The sequence below is a fragment of the Chelonoidis abingdonii genome, chromosome 6, assembly GCF_003597395.2.
Source record: "Chelonoidis abingdonii isolate Lonesome George chromosome 6, CheloAbing_2.0, whole genome shotgun sequence".
Taxonomy (NCBI): Eukaryota; Metazoa; Chordata; order Testudines; family Testudinidae; genus Chelonoidis; species Chelonoidis abingdonii.
The window spans coordinates 94,785,258-94,809,065 of record NC_133774.1 but is presented as its reverse complement, the minus strand read 5'-3'; the positions used below and the strand labels follow the sequence as shown (position 1 = coordinate 94,809,065).

General features: G+C 41.5%; 1 protein-coding gene across 1 annotated transcript in view; it reads right to left on the bottom strand.

Annotated features, from left to right (window-relative positions):
* Positions 1-23,808, bottom strand: part of GLIS3 (GLIS family zinc finger 3) — a 273,434-nt gene that overhangs the window by 215,604 nt on the left and 34,022 nt on the right. Inside the window, exon 3 of the mRNA XM_032801814.2 lies at positions 647-854. Within this exon, the coding sequence (XP_032657705.1) occupies positions 647-854 (208 nt within the window). The remainder of the gene's footprint in view (positions 1-646; positions 855-23,808) is intronic.

Here is a 23,808-nt window from a genome sequence, read left to right as displayed (position 1 = left end):
ACTGGCACAACACACAAAGCACTGTACCAGACATAAAATACAATGAAACCCTGCACCAATTGGATTTATTATTAGGAGTTTTGCTGTTTCCATCCTACAAGTCACCTACTGAGCCACAATTTTTCCATTGTCAAAAAAAGTAATTTTTTTTACAGTTATGGAAGTCTTCATTCAGTAAAAGAACTACAGAGCATGGAAGCTTTGGACCAAGTTCTGCTCTTAAGTTTGGTCTATACCTAAAAGCTATATGGGCATAGTTATGTTGGCCTGGAGTATGAAACAAAATCCACACACCCCCGACCAACACAGATATGTCAACAAACCTCCCAGTACAGATGTAGATATGCTGACGGAGGAGTGCTTCTGTCGACACAATTAACGTCATTCAGGGAGGCAGTGATCCCACCCCAACAGAAAAATTCCTTTTGTCACTGTAGGCTGCAACTACACCAGGGGACTATACTGGCTATGCCACTATAGACTCTGTAGTGTAGACATAGCCTTAGTTATAGTTACAGTAAATCCAGACTAAGATCAAAGTAACTCCATTAACACTTATCAAAACAGGTTGTGTTTAAGTACTTAAATGACAGTAAAATGAATATGCTCCTTTGTAATACTGAAGAGAAGAAATGTAATTCAGGACCTTGTATCTGATGGAGGTATATTCAGGTTTGAAGCATTCATAGCCCTCTGTAAGCTAGGACTGATCTGGTTGCATGCTGTTGAGACCTGGTTTGCAGGAGGTGATATAGGTCCCAGTCGCTGAACCATCATGGGACTGCTGGTGACAACTAGATTGTTGCAGCTGCCTTTTCCAATGGACTTGCCCCGAGGCCCATAGCCAAGACCTCCTAAAAATAAATGAGGCAGATTAGTTTTCATGTCTCTTTTACACATGACAAGAACAGAGACTTCACAATTATATCGCGCCCATTTCTGTGGTACCAGTGAGGAGAAATTACTGGAACTGAGCACGTAAGATGATTGAGGGACCTATAATTTTCTGCAAATATATAAAGCGACATTCTAAAGTGGAATCAGTTATACATGCTAATCAAACAAGGACAGAATGAGAATGAACAGACTCGAGTAGCAAGAGGGACCATCTAGGTTAAATACTGGGAAAACCACTGTAAGAACAATCTGGGTAAAAGAGCAAGCTGCTGAAGAAGGTTACACAATCACCTTCACTGGAGTTATTCAAAGTCAGACAAGACACCCAGGAATAGTTGAGCCATAATTAGGGACTGGTTTGAGGCAGGGCCGGTGCAACTACAGGTGAGTCTCATCTTACGCGCATTTAACATGTGCAAATTCAGTTTTGCGCGGGCGGCAAAAACAAAAACAAAACCAAAAAAAAAGAGAAAAATAACAATTTACATACTGTACCTGTAGTGCGGGCAATTCCACCTGCCATTACAATCAATGTAATTTTGACTATACGTGATTTTCACTTTACGCACTGACAGCGGGACGTGACTCCAGCGTAAGATGACACTCGCCTGTACTAGACGAACTAGGCGGTCACCTAGGGCGCGAAGTGGTTGGGGGCACCAAAAAGTGGTGCCCTGGCTTGGCAGGGAGGAGCCGCTTTCCGGAGGCACCAAAGAGCCAGAGTGTCAGCTTGCGGGGGTGGCGAGCCCCAGCCATGAAGGAGCCGGCATGGCGCAGGGGGGGCAGCAGCCCTGCAAAGGCAGCAGTGCCTCTAGTAGGGAGCAGCCATGCCCCCCACCCCTTCAGCCCAGGCTACGGCCCGGCGCCCCTCACTCAGAGGCTCCTGCAGGCTGCAGCAGATGCATGCAGGTGGTGGCCCCCGTTTACCCCCCGATTCCTCCCTCACCATGCTTGAGCCACCATTGCTGAGGTGCGGGGCTCAGAGCCTGCTCCAGGAGAGGCGGTGGCAGCTCACACTCCCAGGAGCCACAGAGCCCAAGCACGGCGAGGGAGGAACCGGGGGGGCGCCTGGGGGCCACCGCCCGCATGCATCCATTGCAGGAGCCCCTGGTGGGGGCTGCCGGGCCACTGCCTGGGCAGGCGTGCCCCCCAGCAACCCGTTCACTGCGCTTGGGTTCTGTGGCTCCCAGGCATGTGAGCCACCACTGCCCCTCCCGGAGCAGGCTCAGGGCCCTGTGCCTCAGTGGCAGCAGCGGCCAGGGCCGGCGCAACCATTTAAGCGAACTAGGCGGTTGCCTAGGGCGCCGAGATTTGGGGGCGCCAAAAAGCGCCCCCAAATTTTTTTTAAATGGTTGAGCAGCCCTGCTGCTAAGACAGGGAGTCTGAGCTGCCCGCGGCAGCCAGCAGCCCAGTGTGTCCCCTGGGTCAAGGCGCCGCCGCGGCAGCCGGCAGCCCAAGGGGTCCCCTGGCCCAGGGAAACTCCGGGTTGCCGGCTGCCGAAGAGGCGCTCTAACCCTGGGTCAGGGTGCCGCTGCGGCAGCCGGCAGCCCAGGGTGTCCTCTTGGTCAGGGCGCCACCGTGGCAGCCAGCAGCCCAGGGTGTCCCCTGGGTCAGGGTGCCGCCGCGGCAGCCGGCAGCCCAAGGGGTCCTCTGGCCCAGGGACACCCCGGGCTGCCGGCTGCCGCGGATGTGCTCTAAGCCTGGGTCAGGGTGCTGCCGTGGCAGCCGGCAGCCCACGGTGTCCCCTGGGTCAGGGCACCGCTGGGACAGCCGGCAGCCCAGGAGCCCCCTGGGTCAGGACGCCGCCAGAGGGAGCAGCAGGCAGCTTCTGTGGAGCTGCCGCAGTGGTGCCTGCGGACGGTCGGCTGCTCGCGGCTCCAGTGGACAGCCTGCAGGCACCACTGTGGCAGCTCCACCGGAGCTGCAGGACCAGCGCACCGGGCAGCGAAATTCCCGTCCGCCTAGGGCGCTAAAAACCCTAGCGCTGGTCCTGGCAGCGGCTCACATGCCCGGGAACCGCAGAGCCCGAGCGTGGTGAGGGGAGAACCAGCAGGGCGCATGGGGACCAGCGTCCACATGCATCTGCTGCAGCCTGCAGGAGAGCCCCCTGGGGGGGAGGGCACCGGGCCGCAACCTGGGCAGGATAGGTGGGGGGGAGGCTGCTCCCCACTAGCGGTGCCACCGCCTTTGCAGGGCTGCTGCCCCCCTGTGCTGTGCCAGCTCCTCCATGGCTGAGGCTCGCTGCTGCCACAAGCTAAACACTCTGGCTCTCTGGTGCCTCCAGAAGGTGGCTCCTCCCTGCCAAGGTGCTGCAGCGGCCCAAGCCTGGCAAAGCCAGTGAGTGGACTCAGGGCGGGGGCTGCTGGGGTGGGGTGCGGAGGACTCATGGGGGGGGCTGTGCACCCTCCAGGGGAGTTCAGGGAGCAGGGAAGGGGGGGGACCTGGTCTGGGGAGCAGCCCCTGGGCATGGCTGGCCTCTGGGCATGGCTGGCCCCTGGGGTCTACGAAGGCTCATTGGGATTTGCCCCTCAATGAGCTGATATGCGGGGGGGGGGGGGGGGAAGGTGGCAGCACACAAGGTGGAAGTTTCACCTAGGGCACAAAATATCCTTGCACCAGCCTTGGTTTGAGTCCATCCCTGCAGAGCTTTGGGGGTCTGCCCACATGCATACCCAGCATCCAGAATCCTGCTGAGAGTGAGAGGCACTGCTCCCAGATCTGGGGACCCACTGCACTGCTAGTATCATTAGCTATATGAAAGGACTGGGGATAAAGGCAGGCCCATGACTCCTTAGCCCACACAAACAGCAGAGGTGTAGAGGGGAGCGCATGTTGCACGCTGTGCAAAGTGGGACAGACCTGCCATTGCAGCCTGCAGTCTAAAGGAAGTTTGGAGCCCTGGGAGAAATTCTGGCTGAGTCGGTGTTTCTCTTAGGGCAAGAAGAACTTCCCAGAGCTCCTTCCTACCACACATAGCTAGTTCTTTAAAAGCCTTTAATCAATATTGCCATGATTCAAACTGATGGACTATTATACAACAGTATGGAAAACTATTAGGAATGTAGGCAAGTGGGACATAACCACAAAACATTCAGAATATTTTGTGTCCTAAAGATAATGATTTAAGACTCCAGAAGGGAAGTTTAACAGCTCACTTTTGTTCATAGAAGAGAAGATTAATGAGTTTAAATACATGTCAAGTACATGAAAGGCAGATGATATAAAGTAATAATCCCACTGACATTACAGTTAGGTATAAGTAGTAAAAGTATTTATATCTCTATTTGCTCTGTGTTCCAAATCCTCCCCAAGCCAGAAAGGAGAACACAAGGTGAATACCATGAGAAGTCCCTTACTACTGATTTAAATTATTCTCTACCTTTTGTCTATGAGTTCTAGCATATAACCCTGATGTATGTTTCTTATTAAGAGTGTTCAAAGGGTTGTGAACTTCACAAAAAGGCATGTTAAGGCATTCGTGGCAAAGGCAGGCTTAGGGAAAAAACATCCATACCCTTCAATCTCCTCCTGATCAAACTGGATTTCCTTTAAAACTGGGAGGAAATGATCAAAGCAAATCATTGAAGAAACTCCACGTGATGTGGCAAACATTTAAAAAAAGAGTGAGTAATGTTTAGTTATGTCAGTTTCACAGTTCTACACTTCGTTTTAAAATTGTTTCCTTTCTCTTTATCTGAGTAATAATGATGGAAATAGCTTACATTTACACAGGACCTTTTATCCTTAAGGATCCTAATGTGCTGTATAAACCAAAACTAATGTACAAATCTTACATAGGAAGCACATCACCTACCACCAAAATGCAGTGTGTGTGTGTGTGTGTGTGTGTGTGAGTGAGTGAGAGACAGAGAGATGTGACAGCAATTTAACCAGACACACTGTACCAATGCTACACTATTTAGGAAGGGAAGTGAAGAATACTGTGTCCAACTGGAACTACAAGGGGAAAGAAATCAGGCAGCCCTTAATAACCCAACCTGAAATTTGATGAGGGTATAAGGATTAGCAATACCCTTCTTACAAGAAATAACATGGAATCTTTAACAACTACAAGTTTTTTCATCCCATCTGACCATATCCATCAGCACAGCACCCCTACCCACAAAGCTAGAGCATTGGTTCAATGCTCCATGCCAATATTAGCTATTTTTAGAAGTGACAAAACTACTACAGAGATCAACACTACTATTTGGTCCCCTTACATCAGTAAGCTCCTGGATCTTATCTCCCACTCCATGAGGCTTCCACATTAACACCACTCCTACTTTCTTCGTATTTAAAATAGTTATTTTTGCTGCTGTTCCCTCCTTTCTACCAAGAGTTTTCTGTCTTCCCATGTGAGGTACAGGGTCCATGCGTACCTAGGACTGACTGTTGGTTCAGACTCAGAGAAGGATATCACCTACTGAATCACCATTTCCAGCAGCACCTGTGTGACTCCTATGGATTTCACCAGCTGCTGACCTGGCTGTGCTATGCTTGTGCAACCTGAAAGGATCAATTCACAAGGCAGCAGGGCTACATATAAATTACAAGCACTGGCAGCTTGCACACTCTCTTTTCATCCCTAATCTAACAGCAGAATGGCAGTAATTTCCTAATGATCTAACTGGCTATAGTTTAGTACTCTGCCAAGCTGTTCTCTGCAGAACAAGGAAAATGCATTAAAAACCACCATAATAGTCAAAGAGCATGAAACAGGCCCTGAAATGCTCCAAGAAAAATGTTAAAAATAACACTGAAGCACAGGAAGCTTTTATAGAGTTCTTTATGAGTGGGGATCACATTCATGGAAAGCAGGTTGGAATCCCTGAAAGTCAGTACCTAAAGATAATTCCATATAGTATATCTTAGCACTACTTATAAAATCATAGAACCATAGGGTTAAAGGGACCGCAAGGGTCATTTAGTCTACCCCCCTGTGAAGATCAGGATTTGCTGGATCTAACCCATCTAAGACAGGTGAAAACTTTTGAAGACCTCCAGTGAGGGAACTTCCATGCATCAAAACAGCAGCTCTCTGGCTGTAAAGGAAAATCATGCCTCACCAATCCATTAGAATTCTTTGAGTGGGGGTCAACAAACATATAGTAAGGGTGATCCAGTACATATACTATACATGAACTTTCAGAAAACCTTTGACAAGGTTCCTCTCCAGAGGCTCTTAAGCAGAGTAAGCAGTCGTGGGATAAGAAAGAAGGTCCTCTCTTGGAGCAGCAACTTGTTAAAAGATAGGAAACAAAGAGTAGGAATAAATGACCAGTTTTCAGAGTGGAGAGAGGTAAATAGTGATGTTCCCCAGGGACCAGTGCTGTTCAACATATTCATAAATGATCTGAAGAAAGGGATAAATAGTGAGATGGTAAAATTGGCAGATGATACAAAATTAATCAAGATAGTTAAGTCCAAAGCAGAGTTACAATGAGATCTCACAAAACTGGGTGTGTGGGCAACAAAATGGAAATTCAGTGTTAATAAAATGAAAAGTGATGTGCACATTGGAAAACATAATCCCAACTATACATACAAAATGATGAGATCTAAATTAGCTGTTGCCTCTCATAAAAGAGATCTTGGAGTCACTGTGGATAGTCTCTGAAAATCCAATGTGCGTGACAGCCATAAAAGCAAACAGAATGTTAGGAACCATTAGGAAAGGGATGGATAATAAGACAGTAAATATCACAATGCCATTATGTAAATTCATGGAATGCTCATATCTTGAGTACTGCATGCATTTCTGATTACCCTTTCTTAAAAAAAGATATATTAGAATTGGAAAAGGTACAGAGAAGAGCAACAAATGTGATTAACGGTATGGAACAGTTTCCATATGAGAAGAGATTCAAAATACTGACACTGTTCAGGCTGGAAAAGAAACAACTAAGGGAGGCTATTATAGAGGTCTATAAAATCATAAAGGGTGTGGAATAAGTGAATAAGGAAGTATTATTTATTTGTTCACATAACACAGGAACCAGGGGCCACCCAATGAAATTAATAGGCAACAGGTTTAAAACAAACAACAAGAAGTACTACTTCATGTAACGCACAGTCAACCTGTAGAAACTGTGAAGGCCAAAACTATAACTGAGTTAGAAAAGAATTAGATACATTCACGGAGAATACTCCCATTAATGGCTATTAACCAAGATGGCCAGAGATGCAACTCTAGGTGTCCCTAGCCTAGAAGCAGCGAGTGGAAGACAGGGATGGATCACTTCTTGATTGTCCTTTTCTGTTCATTCCCTTTGAAGTACCTGCCATTGGCCAATACCAAAACACAGGATACTGGGCTAGATGGATCACTGGTCTGACCCAGTATGGCCATTCTTATTTTCTTATGTACACCTACCTCTGGGGGTAACTATGAATTCTTCCCAGGGAGGCTCAACCAAATCCAAAGAAAACAGAGAGGGATTTTTTTTTTCTTTCTTGGCTAATCATTTACACTTAGTCCTAAGCAAAGAGTAAAGAACTTACTATTTAATAGATGTCCCTATGTTTTGTCTGAGTTCTAACTGGAAACAAGTCAGGAAAATAACATCGGTTGTCCCCTGTCCTCTTGGCAATAATATGCACTTTTTTGCACAACACTAAAAAAAATTCATCAGCTGCTGTCATTTTATAGGGTCTTTCCATCTTGGGGAAGACCAAAGAGTTTTCTGTACTATAAGGGACAAATGGGTCTCAAAAACACCACCACCACCACCACCTGGAAAAGCATGCTATAGTAACAGAAGAAATCAATTGTAATTTGCTAGCATATCACAACTGTGAATGCTTGTACAGCCTGTGTATATAGGGGAAAGAAAAATAGACTAAGAGTACATCTACACTACCCGTCAGATTGGGGGGTAGCGATCTATCTATTGGGGACTGATTTATCGCCTGTAGTGTAGACATGATAAATCGATCCCCAATCGCTCTCCCTTCGACTGCTGAACTCCAGCTCGGTGAGAGGCGGAAGCAAAGTCGATGGGGGAGTGGCAACCGTCAATCCTGCACTGCGAGGACGCAAAGTAAGTGATTCTAAGTCAATCTAAGATACGTCAACTTCAGCTATGCTATTCTCGTAGCTGAAGTTGCGACTCTTAGATCAATCCCCCCACCCCCTCCCCAGTGTAGACCAGGCCTAAGTGATTTGTAAAGAAATTGCATAATTTAGCTCGGTGAACTTGTTTTTTTGCTTTGAAAAGAAGAGCCCAGCTTTAGAAACCTGGCAAATGCGATCTTATATTTTCTCAGTGCTACACACCCTATGCCACTCTCTAGAAATGTTAAGGAACAATAACAACATCCACTTTCTTAAATTCAAGGAGAGAGAAGCAAGAAACCAAAGACTATGAGATTATCAGGTTTCTTTTGAGGGATAGGCCATATTTTTGTTTAGCTGGTCAAATGAAAATTCGAAACCATACAATTAGACTGTTGTTTTTACATGATTAACCATGAGCTCATTGGAATTTACCTGCCAAAAAAGTCAGAAAGGTGATCAGTGCAAAAAGGAGCTGTTAAACAAAGAGACGCAAACCCCATAATACATTACATTGTATTTTTCACTTGTGAGTAAAAGGTATGGTCTTTCAATCCCTATATTCATGTAACTGTTAATGGGAAACTTTTGTCTTTCAATTCCTCTAACTCAGAACTGGAAGGGAGTGAATATTGCCTGTGGTAAATTTTTCATTATGCTTTTGTTTTTATGAAGAAGGGGTGGGGTCCCAATCTCTACCATCAAAGAAACATTAGTTATCAACTAGGAATCTGCTATCATCAGCTCTCACCATTTGTGTTCCTTTGTTAATGCACAGTAAGTGTACCAGTGGGTATAAAATACTACCAAAGCAGAAAGGTAGCATTTTACACTCCCTTTACACAGATGTAAATGATGACACAGGTTCAGTGGAGAATCAGCCCTGTCTTCTTTAACTCCAACTGAAATCAACGGAAGCCTTTCCCCCGACTTCAGTGCGTTTTGGATTAGGCCTCAAATTCTAAGGAAACCTAACATTTATGAAACAGTGAATAATATTCATTATTTGAAATGATAAGAGGATCCTATGTTGCCTCTCACTCATACTGGTGTAAATCACGAGATACTCCAGTGAAGTCAATGGAATCATACTTATGTAAAACTGGTGAGAAGGCAGAATTGTTCCAGAATTGGCTGAAAGGAATAACTGTAGATAAATAGTAAATAATTTATTCCACATCAACATGATACATGTAAATCAAAACAGTTTCCCCATCAATAATTAACATTAATAATTAACGAGTGTAAACAGTAAAAATATTTTATGGAAATATTTTAATCCATCCATTTCCTCATTCCTCAGCCTATTTCCTTCTTTACCCTTTGTATTTGGTTAATAGCTAAGCCTCCCTCATCTCTGACATGCAATAATACACCACTGCAATCTTCCCAAGAATGTGGCCAACATGCAGAGAATACAAGAAAATCTAACTGCCGTACTTTGGCCCACTGAACTTCAGATAAATAGATCTTTTTGTTTAAATCATTCTCATACCATTTTGAGAGGGCAAGAGGAAGATGTTTTGTTTAAACATAATTTCTTCTAGCAGATGTTGATGTAAAAACCAGTTAATTTTTTGTCCCCAAGTCTTGGTATCTGCTAGTTGTATAATGCTACCCACATCATATCCTCAAACAATGCAACTATTTTATCTTGTTTTGTAACTGTAAACTATTTTTAAAAATCGACAAATGATAGTACAGCAAAAATGTCCAACTAGGCCAAAATTGTTTTAATGTTCAATATTTTGAATTAAACACCACATCAAAATCCAAATCAGTCCTCCAATTAAATAGTGTATTATCTTCAAAATATTTTTTAAAATTAATCATTCTTGCACTGTCCATTCATCACAGAAAACCCAAACAATTCTTATAGTGATGCACTTCTGAATTATGCAATATTACATAAGATTTTCGCATTAATTTAATTGGTCAGTATGAAAATGTGTATATTGAAAGGATAGCATCATCTTAAAAAAAAACACATTTCAGTCAAATTCTTTTACCCAATATTGGTAGAAGTGACTCCTAAGATGACTGCAACAGACAAAAAACTTTTTCTCTGTTTTTTCAGTCTGTTTACCTTGTGCACTTGATAGCACTTTGTGAATACTCACAATTTCCCCTGTCAGTCAGTTTTGCCTGTTTGTGTGGGTCTTTCATCCAGCAATAAAGGAAGGAAAAACATTTTCCAGAATGAGATTGTGAAACTATAAAAATTGGCAGGATGGTTCAGGAGCCAGAGTAGTACCTGAAATTATTTGAACACATTCTTTTAATCGGCTACATTTCAAGTCAACAGTGCCCCCTGAACTACTTTCCATCACTCCCACACCACAGTGTAGTTCTTCAAGGATTGTATATCCCATCTAACGCATACACCTTTGCTACACGGCCTGCAAGGTTCTGTTCATATGGATCACACAGAAAGGCCATGGGCCTTTACAATGGCTGCAGCTGGAAAAAATCACTTAGAAGAGGAAAAGCCCACTCCTGTGCCTCAAAGCTCCCTACCAACTTCAGTCAGCTCCTTCCCCTAGATCTTACAACCCCACCATTGCTGACTTCTGGGGAGTTGGTGACTATCCCCATGCTTCCTCCTTGAGCACAGTGTCCCTCTCCCTGACATTTTCTAGCTGCAGGAGCCACCAAGTAAAAGCCACTGCCCTGCACACCTATCAGGTTCTTTGGGGGACAGAAAGCAGCTTGTACCTTCCTCATAAAGCAGAGAAGGAAGGAACCTCCCCTCCCTGCCCCTCAGAAGACAGCAATGTTAAAACTGGAGTGGTGGTCTCCCTGAGCCTTTTAGGAAGAAGCAGGAGAGATGGAGGAGGAGCCCAAGGATGGTACCTACTGCATCAATCCAGGTCTGCAATCATTGAGAACTTGGACTGGTTCACAGGTAGGGCTAATGCCCAGAACCGAACCTGACTTCAAGAGGGCTCAGGGGTTATAGCTGAACTACACTACATTTAGCCAAAATTTCATTTGATCTGATGAAAATTTGAGATATTTATACCCACATGCTTCAGAGTACAAGCCAGCCACTAACTGTTTTGCCAAGAAACAATTTTACTGCGTGTCATGTGAAGCATGGTGGAGGTTCCCCTAAAGAACCCAGCTCCTGGAGTTATGTGACTATGTGAGAGTCTCTGCTTTTTCATTTTCTTCTCCCATTCAATTTCTAGCCCTCACAATTACAGAGAAAAGCTTGACACACAACCCAACTGCATCTGACAGGCTCAAAAATCAGAAAACAAATAAAAATAACTAAATTTTTTAAAAAATCTCATGATTCTTAAACTGATTTTTTTTTAGGTCTTACTCCTGAATTTTGAACACTAAGGATTGGCAACACTGTGTTAGAAAGAAACTTCCTCTGAACCATGTGGTACTGGCCACACTCAGAAACAGAATATTGAACTAGACAGACAAATTGTCTGACGCGTTATGGCAATTCCTATGTTCTTAACTGTTTACACAGGCCTTATCTTTACTATCATGAACAATGGTCCAGGTAAAATACAGTCGGCAGAGATCTATGATTATATGTTTTAGTATGAGAAAATTGTATGTTCATAAAGTAAAAGACCTTCAGTACTTGGCATCTCGGAAAGGCAGTTTCCTTCGCTGCCAGAGCACATTTGGTAAATTAGCTTGCATTAATTTCCAAAGCTATTTGCAGTTCAGTTCCATGAGGTAATCAGGCATGTACTTTCAGCAATGCAAATGTGAGACGAAAGAGACTGACAAAGCATCATGAAGAACAATGTCTCCCTTCAAGTGGAACTGGGGTAAAAAATTATCCAGCACTGACCAGTGCAAACAATACCGTGCAGGTAATTAACTTAGCTGGTTCAAAGCAGACAGCAATGAGATCACCTACTTGGAAACAATTTTTAGCGTCTGAGTTTAGACAAATGAAAACACTGGGTTTTCTAATGGCTAAACTAAGAATGCACAATAAAATGTGAACTTTGTGAGGCTTCCAGGAGAAAATGCTGTAGCACAAAGACAATTTGTCTGAAAGTTTTTTCACTTAGCTCTGGAGTCCACATATAATTTATAACATTTCATATTAATTATGTATTGGTATTTACATTAGCAAGACCTGCATTGATAAAAAGTTATTTCAGAGGTGTTGTTTTGTTTTGGATTTTTTCTCATTTTGCATAAGGACAAATAAGTTATTGGTTAACTCCATGTACCAGTCAATGTTAAACTTAAGGAGTGGGAATCTTTTAATGCTCTTCTTTTTCACTATCAGTAAAGCTGCAATGAGTAGCTCTTAATTAATTATCAGCAATATTGGATAAAATGAGCTTTATGCAATATCAGTTTATTGTCTAAAATGATTTGCCAGCTGTTCCTGTTATTCTGCTTGACATGACATAGTGCATGAAATATCTGTATTCCTATGTTACAGCAGATCTCTTGCCCTCCATCTCAGCTCCAGGCCAACACCTATTTCACCACTGTATATGTACCTTATGAGCTTTACAGATAGACAACTAACCCAGACATTTTCAGGTTTAAAGAACTTTTATTCTTGAAAGATGAATAAATTACTTTCTCCCACCCATTAATGATATACTATCCATACTATCCAGGCCTGATTTTCTTCTCACATATGCCAGTATAAATCAGAATAACTCCACTGAAGAAAAGGGAGTTATACATGAGTTAAAGCAGTGTAAGAACAGAATCAGGCCCTCCATCTCTAAATAGCAAAGTAAAAGTAGGATGATGACAAATCTTCATCTCTTATTATTAGTCAGAACTTTAAAGTTTAGTTGTTACAATATCAACACAAAGAAAACTTTGAATATCGTCAAAATGAAAACAAACACACATGAAAAAACAAGGAAGCATAATGGAAGTCAGGACAATGGTTCTCCTTCCTGACTCTGCCACTGATTCAGTATCTGATGTTCGGCAAAACAAGTGTATAGTATCAGGGCTCACTTATATGTGACCATTTATCAAGCAAACTAAACCGCTTGAGTGGTTAAATACAATACATATCATGAAAACTTTGGGCTATATAGTATATTGAATAGTACAGCTCAGTGAAACTTGTATTCGAAAGTTACTTTGAAATTAAACAGAGTTGTAGATAGCCACAAAATAAAGCTGGATGTAGCCAAGATGTTGTATTGGAAGATGTCACATCAGTGAAATTCATCATCATGTATTGATGTGACATCACCAGGCAGACACTGCAAAGCAATGTTAGGACATTGGACGATGACCACAGGCAGCCTGATTTTTGTAAAGAATGAATGCTGCAAAAAATATCTTTAATACTTTCAAAGTGAAACTACACTATCTTGTACATAAGAACAGCAGACTATGGACGTAAACAACAAGCTAACACTTTACAAAACTAATGTCTTAGACTGCTACACTGCTTCACTTCCCACAACACCTCCCAAGCAATATCATTTACTTTTCACTGTACCTCTGTGCTTTTCTTTAGATAGAGGATATATTTTTGCAATATCACGTGAAATTCTTCAGGTTTGTCATTAATCTTATATATAGGCTGCTCATGCCGGCATCCCAATCTTTTAGAAGTGGGACACAAGAGCTTTTCCATTTTGGATCACTCTTTTTGTGCAGTCACGGGTAACTGGAATTCATTTCTGAAAAGACTTTGTAGTTTCAGGTAGCGAAACACAGCTCTGACTGTGACAGTAACTTATGATTTCTTGCTCTCTCCAGAGGTCAAAATTGTGCCTAATGAGTACTAACCAGTGCAGGGACAGGCTCCCTGGTGTGCACAAGGAGAGCACATGTTGCAGCAACTTTAAAAGAGTGCAGTATGTACTCCCCTCTGCAGTCAACTAGCTTAGATGGCCTGTGTGGAAGAGGGCATGACCCTGCTTCAGCCAGTCTCCCACCAACATAGTGCTGTCATACCTGCATTGATGTTGGAGTAATTTATGTCACGCAGGGGAGTGGTTTATTCACACCTGAGTGACATAAGTTCTGCCAACGTCAGCTGTAGTGTAGGCAGAGCCTCAGAAGCAGAACTCCAGTGGTCTGTTACAATTTACACTAGCTGAGGATCTACCCCCAAAACACGGCAGGGCTACTGCACAGGTGATGCAAGAATAGAGAGCTTCCTTGCTCCTCCCTCACCTAGAGCAAGGCCCAGTCTCACTCTTCACATTTTAGCAGGACAATCCAATCTTATTCTCACCTAACCAACACAAATCATTGTTTAGCAGGACACCAATGAAGAAGTCTGCAATGAACAAGCATACAATGAATGATTTGTCAGATTTTAAATTGTGATTGCAATAGAAAATTTCTAATGAGTCTTTTAGTATAGTCCAGAATATTGGAGTTCTGTTTCTCAGTAAAGTATCTCTCTCTCTCTCTCTCTCTCCCTTTCCCCAAGAGACGGACGTGCACAAGTAGGACAAAACAGGCCAACTGCCACCACATAAGTTGAGAGGATGAAAGTTTTAACACTGACAGAGTTACAGGAAATGGCAGAGGTGTTATGCAAGCAGGAATGCGTAAATAACTTGACATTACACTAAATCTCTACCTGCTTCCCAAGTTAAAGGCATTGTGCAAGGATGCTACATTGCTGTAACTCTTAAACCTGTAGTGCTTGAGTTAGATATTCCACATCTGAACTTGCAAGAAATTTAAGTGGCGATTTCCTCCTCTATGCCAGTAATGTGAAAGTGCTGCTGATGTAGTTTCCACGTGGGATCAGGGACAGAGCAGGGCATTTTAAAGAGACAGCTTCTCTTTTCTTTTAATTATTACCTATGCATAACCTCTGCCTAAAGCAAACCAGCATTAAGAGCAAAATTAAATGTTGTTTCTCCTAAAAGATTATATGAGTATGTTATCCTAGATGTCAATTTAACCAGGCAGAAATAATAAGCATGCAGCCCACATAACATATGTATTCTAAGGGTTTTATGCTCAGTTAATTAGTTTAGCTATTGCTTTCATGGTTCATTTACAAGCTTCATGCTTCATTAAATATCAATACATCTCATCGCCTCAAAAAAACTTTTCAGTAAAAATACAATTGTCTTTTCAAGTGATAATCCTGTTAAATGATATATACATTTCAAGCATGTCTATCAGACACTATCAAATATTGAATTTCTACAGTAGCAGTATCTTGAAGCAGTAGGCAAATCTCAGTCTAGGCTAAAATGGGAAAAGAAATATTTTTTTTAGAAGTGAATGTCTTTTGTATAGAAAAACAAAGATGCAAATTTTCAATATTAAATAAAGCAATGCCCTGATCACTACATGCTCTGCTCCAGCCCCTCCATGATACCAGCTTAGCAGTTCTTGGCATTCCTGCATGGAAGAAGGATAGTCTTGGCTTTCCTTTCTACAAATCAGAGAAGCTCAGTTCCTGCAGAGATAAGCCCTTTTACACAACATATAATTAGCCTGTGGAATTTGCAGCTGTATGGTATCACTGAGGCCACGAATTTAACAGGATTTAATAAAGCTGTTAATGTGGCCAATGAGAACATTCCCAGCGACATTAGTTAGGATGAACAATTTTTATATAAGGGACATAAACTCTTGTGCTTCAGGACATATACCAGCCTCTGAGTGGTTTAGGAAGTCGCTTCACAAATGGACAGATTATTCCATAATTGGCAACATTGAGGATTATTGCACCTTCCTTTGAAGTTTATACAATCATCCTCACACTCCATGTTGTTTTGTGGTCACTACTGCAGATTATATTAATACAAACAGAAAATGGTCTCATTCTAATAGTCTTAATTACACTGACTTTTACAGGCCAGCCATTATCAGCATTCTTCAATTTATGGCCTATTTATGCTCCTTAAAAGCTGAAATGTTACTACATCATGACCCACACAAAACCTTCCACTTGTCTTTCCACTCTTATCCCATCAAGTCACAGGGAGGCAAACCCTGGGAAAATTATACAAACAGCCACAAATATTTAAAACATGCATTGTCCCTACATGCTTCCACTCATCCCAAAGCTTTAGGCATTTCTCTTTCAGTTTTATTCTTTCATTAGCCCAAGGCATGCTAATTAACTGGAATTTCCCAAGGCTTTTGTTGTTGTGACAAAAAAAAAAAGCAAGCTTATTTCTTCATGTTAAAGTGCGTCCATCTACCTTCCACAAAGCTAGTGGGAATAAGAGGTAGGATTAAGACCACTTGAATGAATCCTGCCCTGTAAAGACTACTGCAGTTCCTGCCCTCAGTCTTCATTCGTGCCAAAACTGATTTGTGGAGAATGACATCTTAAGCACAGCTTTTATTTCACCAAGCAGAAGGCTGCTGAGTTTACATTGTTTGGGATCTGAAATTGGCTACTGAATAACAACATCTAATGTAAAGATGTAGGAAACAATATTGGCATACCAAAGCGACTGTGTGCGTTATGTGTATGGGGTGGTGGAGGATGAACAATCTGAAAGATGACAAGAATTTTTCATGGCTAGAAGCACATAAAAGCCAGGCATATGCATGTGCTGCACTAGAATAAAACACCTTTGTTGAAAAGACAGAAAGTACTCTTGATGGAGACTGAAATCTTGTAAAGAAGTGCTGTAACCAGTGGATTGTGGGCAGTCAGAATTTTGTTTCTCTCAACTTTGCCTCTAAAAGTAAAGAGCAAGAGCAGCTTGAAATAAGTTTAATGTAGCCAACTCACCATATGACTATGGGTACAATTTTCAAATGTAGCTAAATGATATAGGAGCCTAGGTCCCATTTGCAAAAGTGACTTAGGCATGTAGGATACTGAGTCTTCTTGGAAGTCAATAGGACTTGGGATCCTAAATCACTTCAGTGCATTTGAAAATGCTATCCTATACGGTTATGTGATCATCTTTCATTGTAGGATTTATAGTGCATTTACCATGGTATTCTGGCTTGATTTTCATTAATGATGGGCACACACAACTTTCTCTGAAATTAATGGGAGCTGAAGGGGCTCAGCATCTCTCAATATCAGGTCCTGTTAATAATTTAACTATTAATTTAATATTTTATTATCTACAGCACTTGAAATGTACATAAAGCTTCTCAGCTTGTAAAATATATATAAAAATTGTTTGTTAAATTACAGATGACATTCACCACTCTCGGGCAGTTAATTAAACACTGCACATATGCGCATGCACATGCCTTCAGCTCCAAGGCCCAAATGAATTTCAGTCCATTTCATTCTCCTAGGAAATAAAATTTAACAAGAAGAAAAAACTAGGGTGACCAGATGTCCCGATTTTATTGAGACAGTCTCGATTTTGGGTCTTTTTCTTATATAGGCTCCTATTACATTATATCTACAGGTGTCTACACTCTGAGCAGGGGTGTGATTCTCAGCTTGAGGAGAGATACTCATACTAGCTCTCATCCAGCTAATGTGTCAAAATAAAGTGGAGCAGCACAAGTGGGGGGATAGGCAAGCCAACCCCCAAGTATGTGCCTAGGGTCTTTGAAGGGTACCCTATCTTATCTGAATCTATTTACATAGCTATATGTAAACTTCTCATTGTAAACTACATATTTTAAACAGCAGCATATGGGTGCTAGCACAGTAGCACCATGTCATTAAAAAGACGAGGTGGACAAAGGGTTTTAGCATTTGGACTGAGCAGTGCTTTGGAAACTGAGATGTTTGTGAAAAAAGCAAAGGCAGTAACGAGTGGGGTGGAGGGAAAGATAGCAGGAGTACAAAGAGGAAGGAGGAGAGATTGGGATGGAGAAGAAAAGCAGCAGCGGTAAAAGCCTAAGTTGAAACATCCCGCTCCCTCTACCTCATTTGAGTTCATAGAGTCTGTGAAAGGCCCCTCTCCCCAAAGAAGTTGCTGCATCAGCAGCTCAGACACGGTGTACTCACTGGCAAAGTGCAAGCACTGAACAGGCTATGGTTATATACACACCTATCATTCCTATTACAGGCACTGACATATGTCTGTACAGGTGCTATGCAGATGGGTCTAACATTCACAGTGCATGTATAAGTAGAGGTATACTGCAAAGCATTGTATTATTGAACTGTGATTTGAACTACATAGATATATTCCAGGCAAAAAGAGACATACTGAAGGCATATGTCTGGTACTTAACAGGTATTGCTGCAGATACTGGGCAGTCACTACTAGACAGTAATGTTCCTTGTAGCTGTGTGTTTTTGGTGAAATAACAATGGACTAGGGGGCACACAGCAATAACAAATAGTGACAGTGTCTTGAAGAGCAGGCACTGAGAAATCAGCAAAATTAAAAATCAGGAAAAAACTAGTAATTCTTAAAAACTGGCAGATCTGGGGAGGATGCATATTTCATATGCTCTTTGTTATTTATGGGGAAAATTTGCCATAATAGGTTCTGTCTTTTAGTACAAAGAGAACAGTTGCTGTGAAGGATCTTGGCTAATCTCAGTCTCTTTTGTGATTGGGTTATCACAAAACATACAGCAGTAAGCAGGGGAGTTCAGACACCACAGCAAATATGGCCCTGGAAATGCCACCAGTTAGATAGCTATGGTGGAGATTCATTTGCATTTTGTTAGTCATGTCCATATAGGGAGACCAGATGTCCCTTTTTTAAAGGGACAGTCCTGTTTTTTGGGGACTTTTTCTTTTATAGGCGCCCATTACTCCCCACCTCTGTCTCGTTTTTTTACAATTGCTATCTGGTCACCCTATGTCCATACAAATTTAGACCCTCTCTGCAAATCATTACATAAATGGATACCAAGTTCCGATATTTTAAGCAATTAAGATATTCCGTAGGAGAGAGAGGCCAAAATAATTCTTAGGAGAATCAAACAACGGTAAACTCTAGCATACAGCGTTAAAAGCAACAACATACCTACTGCAATAAAAATAATTTAAACTCTATTGTCAGTAAATTACATTGCACCTTAACATCTGAATAGTTTGCTGTTGATGCCACATAAAGCATATATGCTGAGTTTTTCTTTTTATTGTCATAAAAATAACAGTGATAGAAATCTGAGTCGTTAACACACCAGACTTCTTCTAACAGAGTTGTCATGTTCTGCTCCAGAATAATCTGGGGCTTTTTGCATGTTCAGAGAATACCAGCATCTCCTGTATGTTATTCTTCCAACTTTTTTACAAAACTATTTCTACTTATTTAACATGTCTCTTCTATTTGGCAATATGTCTCTAAACTGTGAATTAACCTTCTTTCAAACTTATTTTTAACACATGAATCTCCTGGAAGACTATCTTATGAAAAAGTCTGAAAACAGAATTTAGATGGGAGAAAATGAACTAGTTTTCCATAGCAATTGCGCTAAAAACCTAGACAGTATAATGCAGAATATGTGTTTTTAAACCATTTCATAGAATTTTATAGTAAGGATATAATTTTATATTAAACTCTATAAAGTGTTTATATTTTCTACTAGGTTCTATAGGACTTTTCCACAAAGACTAAAATGTGAGCTACTCCAATGCAAAACTATGATTTTTTGCTTCATGCTTTAAAGAAAAGCACATTCATAGATTCCAAGGCCACAAGGGACCATAAATTGTTTCTATGCTCTGGAGACACCCTCGCAGCTTCATAGATACTAAGGTCTCAATCCACAAAACTTTTACGCACATGATTAACCTTAAGTATGTATGCAGTCATTCAAGTCAATGGGAATACTTGCATGATTAAAGTTAATGTGCATACATATTTGAATATGTTCGCTCTGCATAGCGCATTTGAATGTTTTGATGGGCAAGAGGAGAGTCCTTCACTCACAGTGAGTAGTGCCTTATTCCACTAATAGCCCCATTGCTTTCCATAAGACTATCTTTGGTGTAAAGTAATATTCATCATGAATAATGGATTCACAATCTGGCCCTATAATATTTTCTGGATCAAATATTCAGTATCTCTGACAAAGGCAATGTTTAAAAACAATGTTTTCCTATAAAACTTGTGTTTTTCAAACTCCTCTAACTAAAGAGCCACAGTTCCTACAAACTCCAAGTTACATGCTCTCAGACATTTTCATAACACCGCAAAGAAGGACAGTGTAAAAATTAACCTTTCTCCTTACTTACTATAACCTACAGTATTGGTTCTCTGCAAGACAAAACTTGCAATTTCTATTTTCTACTTCCATTCTTGGACACTGTCGGCCTGTTTCCTCTCTCATCAGTGCTGTTCGTCACAAGGAGCTCCTGGGGAAACAGGCTGTAAGGCAGGGAAAAATCTGTGGGGAGATATGGGGCTCAAGAAGAGCTGAGTGGTGCTATAAGGGGACAGAAGTAGAAAAGGACTCTGTGTAAGGTAAGAGGACAAAAGGACCTCAGCTCACAAGCATACCATGAAGCAGCACTCTGGATTGCTAAAGAGGCTAGATGAGGGAGAAGGCCTCTTAGGGACAGGGACAGAGTGGGAAATTTTGAGACTGACAGGACTTTCATATTGCCCACCAGACTGCCGTGAGATGAAAGCAGCTTTCTGTCACTACCAATCTGGGCTAGATTTGGATCAGCAATAGAGGTTAAAGATTTTACAACTCCTTATTAAATTCATGATCCATCTAGTCCCCTTTGTCTTCTAAACATTTTCTGGGGCTGACTCAAAAAAATGTTCCACATTTCAAGTAGCAATGAAAATGCTCATACTAGTCTGAAACAATGAGATATTCAACAAGCTAGCCCTATTTAATTTAATTCTACAGGACATGCCATGAGGTAAATGAAAGTCTCAGAGTTTAACAGCTTCCATATTTAGTAAGAAAAGGATTTTTTTTTTAAATGAGGAGAGGAATTCAAAATAGGAAAAAATGTAATGAACTAATGGCATCAGACGCTAAGTAAGACTCCAGTTACAGTGAGCTGTTAAATATACAAAATTATGTTGTGAAACAGCTAACCTCCCCATACACGGCTTGATCTAAAGTCCGTAGAAGACAATAGTGACTTAATTAAACAGCAGAAGTAGATCAACACTTAAAAATACCAAAGATACCTTTTTAATGTGATTGTTAGTATGAAAAACAAGAGAAAAGAACTATTGAAAATATACAGCATACAGATATCTATATATTTACATATATTTTTACATTTTTAAGGGTAAAAATCTAAACTTTAACTATACTGATTCAGTACTACACTAATAGTTAGACATGAAAGTGTAATGTCTTTACAATGCATGTTTTATTCCTGCTAACATTAGTGTTAACGGAGGGTCTGAGCTGACCTCTCTGATATGGATATGACAAGGGATAAGGAACTCTGCATTCTTCTCTGCCTAAAATTTCTTCCCGACACTCATGACAATGGGGTTGGAAAGAGGTTCTGAAGCTGGGAAGAGGCTTCTGAGCCATTTCTCTACATGCTGGAGCAGGGGGTTAGTGAAGCTGGGATGTGGGTTTCAATTCAGGTCAGATCAGGTGACATGGTCTAACTAAATGCTCCATTTCTCCTCTATTACACAGAAAAAGTTCCTCCTTTTCTTCCATCCCATTAAAACTTACACTCCAATATTTTCATCCATAGAGCCACTATCTCCAGACAGACTGCAGTATCCTAATTGTGGGAGGATTTGGGGAGAACAAGTAATGTTCTTGCTTCCACCACTACCCAGCAACATGCCAGAAAAGGAACTCCTTAATGCAAACAGTCCTTTTGCTACATACACTGAGCTCCAAGTGAAAGCATAATTTCTCCTACATTACAACAGTTTTTAATTTATTTACTAACAGAAATCTTATAAAACTTGTTTTACAATTTAAATAGAGAGAAACTTAATATATACACAATATACAATTATGAAATGGCTTATGGACGTTCCGATAGCTGTAGTGATGAGACCTACTACCAGACACTTTCTTCAACTTTGTCCTATTGATCACATATTGTGGTCATGTTTTTCTATTCTTCCTCTTCTGTCTTGTGAGTTGTTAGTGCTGGTTAAAACCTTTCTATATCTCATGTTAAAATCCAAACTTCTGGATTTTTTTACATTCAGATTCATAACCTGTCACTTCTCTTCCACCACCTTGATATGGTAATTCTACCAGCCACTAGGAAAGGAGTGATGAGTTCCTTCATTTCTTTCATAAGATGCAGAGTTTACAAGACAATTTAACAAAAATACTAAGGAATTATCTGACAGCTGACTCTCTATTATCTGATTTTGGAGCATGTCCATCATACATGGAGAAATTCTCCCATTTCATTACATACTCTCCAGCATTTGCTTGTCCCTGTACACTAAATTTGTTTAATTTTAAGGGGAGTTATGTGCCACTGAAATAATTTTAACATCATTTTCTTTTATTGTGTTTTTTAAGGATAGGGACCATTGTCCCATATTTTCTCCCATTTCTCAATTTTGGTGTCTATGTCTACATCAGCTTTCCATCTTTTCCTGAATATAGTTATTTCTTGTAAGTATACACTTCACAGATGTAGTAGTTTTTCAAATTCTGTCCATTTTCCAAAGGTTTGCCTTTTTGAGGCAGTGGGTGGAAGAATGTAGGCTCTGATATACTGGAGTCTTTTGTGAGGAGTTGTATTTCTTTTAGTGATCTAAATGTATTGTTTCTAAACAGCTGGCCAAATTGTAATACACCTATAAAAATTCCCAAATGTCCTAATTTCCCAAGCTTTTATTGGGAGTTAAATTCTTTATTGTCTGCACTGGCAATAGAGGTAATGTGTATGGGCTTAGTTTTCTAAATACATTATTCCAAATTTCTATTTTTGCCTTCAGAAAATGATGGCTTATATACTAATTCGGGCCTGTAGGTTTTCTTTGTCCAGGGGATCACATGGAGTTGATAGCACAACAATCTTGTTCTATCTGTACCGACTCTATCAGTTAGTGTTATTTGACGCATCAGGTTTCTGATCTGACAAGCCTGATAATAGTACTTAATGTTTGTTAAAGCCAATCAGCCCTTTTGCCATGGTCTTTGTAAAGTAGGAGTAAGTCTACGCTGCAAAAAATTCCCGCAGTGCCAAGTCTCAGGCTTGGTCTACACTAGTCTGTTATTTTGGAATTATCCGACTTAATTAAAAAAAAATGATTCCGTCCACATGACCAAACCAGCTTTTTTGATTTAAAGGGCTCTTTAAATTGATTTCTGTACTCCACCTCAGCAAGTGGAGTAGCGCTTAAATCGAGATCGCAATCCCGGTTAAAGGTATTTAGGATGCAATTCAACGTTATTGGCCTCCGGGAGCTATCCTAGAATGCTCCCTTGTGACCACTCCAGATGACACTCTCAACTACGATGCACTAGCCCGGTGGGCAGAAAAAGCCCTGGGAACTTTTGAATTTCATTTCCTGTTTGATCACCATCAGCACAGGTGACCGTCAGCACAGTCCACCATGCAGAGTCCACCATCACAGGAGATCACGCAGTCCCAGATTCGCAAACAAGCTCCAGCATGGTCCAAATGGGAGGTACTGGATCTCATCACATGTCGGGGAGACAAGTCTGTTATGGCAGAACTATGTTCCAAAAAAAGGAACGCAAATACATACGCTAAAGTCTCCAGGGCCATGACGGAAAGAGGCTACTCCAGGGACACAGAGCAGTGCCGTACAAAAATCAAGGTGCTCAGGCAAGCATACCAAAAAGCCAGGGAGGCAAACGGGAGTTCTGGGTCACAGCCCCATACATTCTGCTTCTACCGTGAGCTCCATGCAATTATGCGGGGCGACACCATCACTACCTCATCACTGTCCGTGGACACCTGCAAGGGGGAAGTTGCATGGAGCGAGGAGAAAGAGTCATTGGAGGACGAAGAGGAGGAGGAGGACTGTGCACAGGCAGCAAATGGGGAATCCGTTTTCCCCACTAGCCAGGAACTATGCTTAACG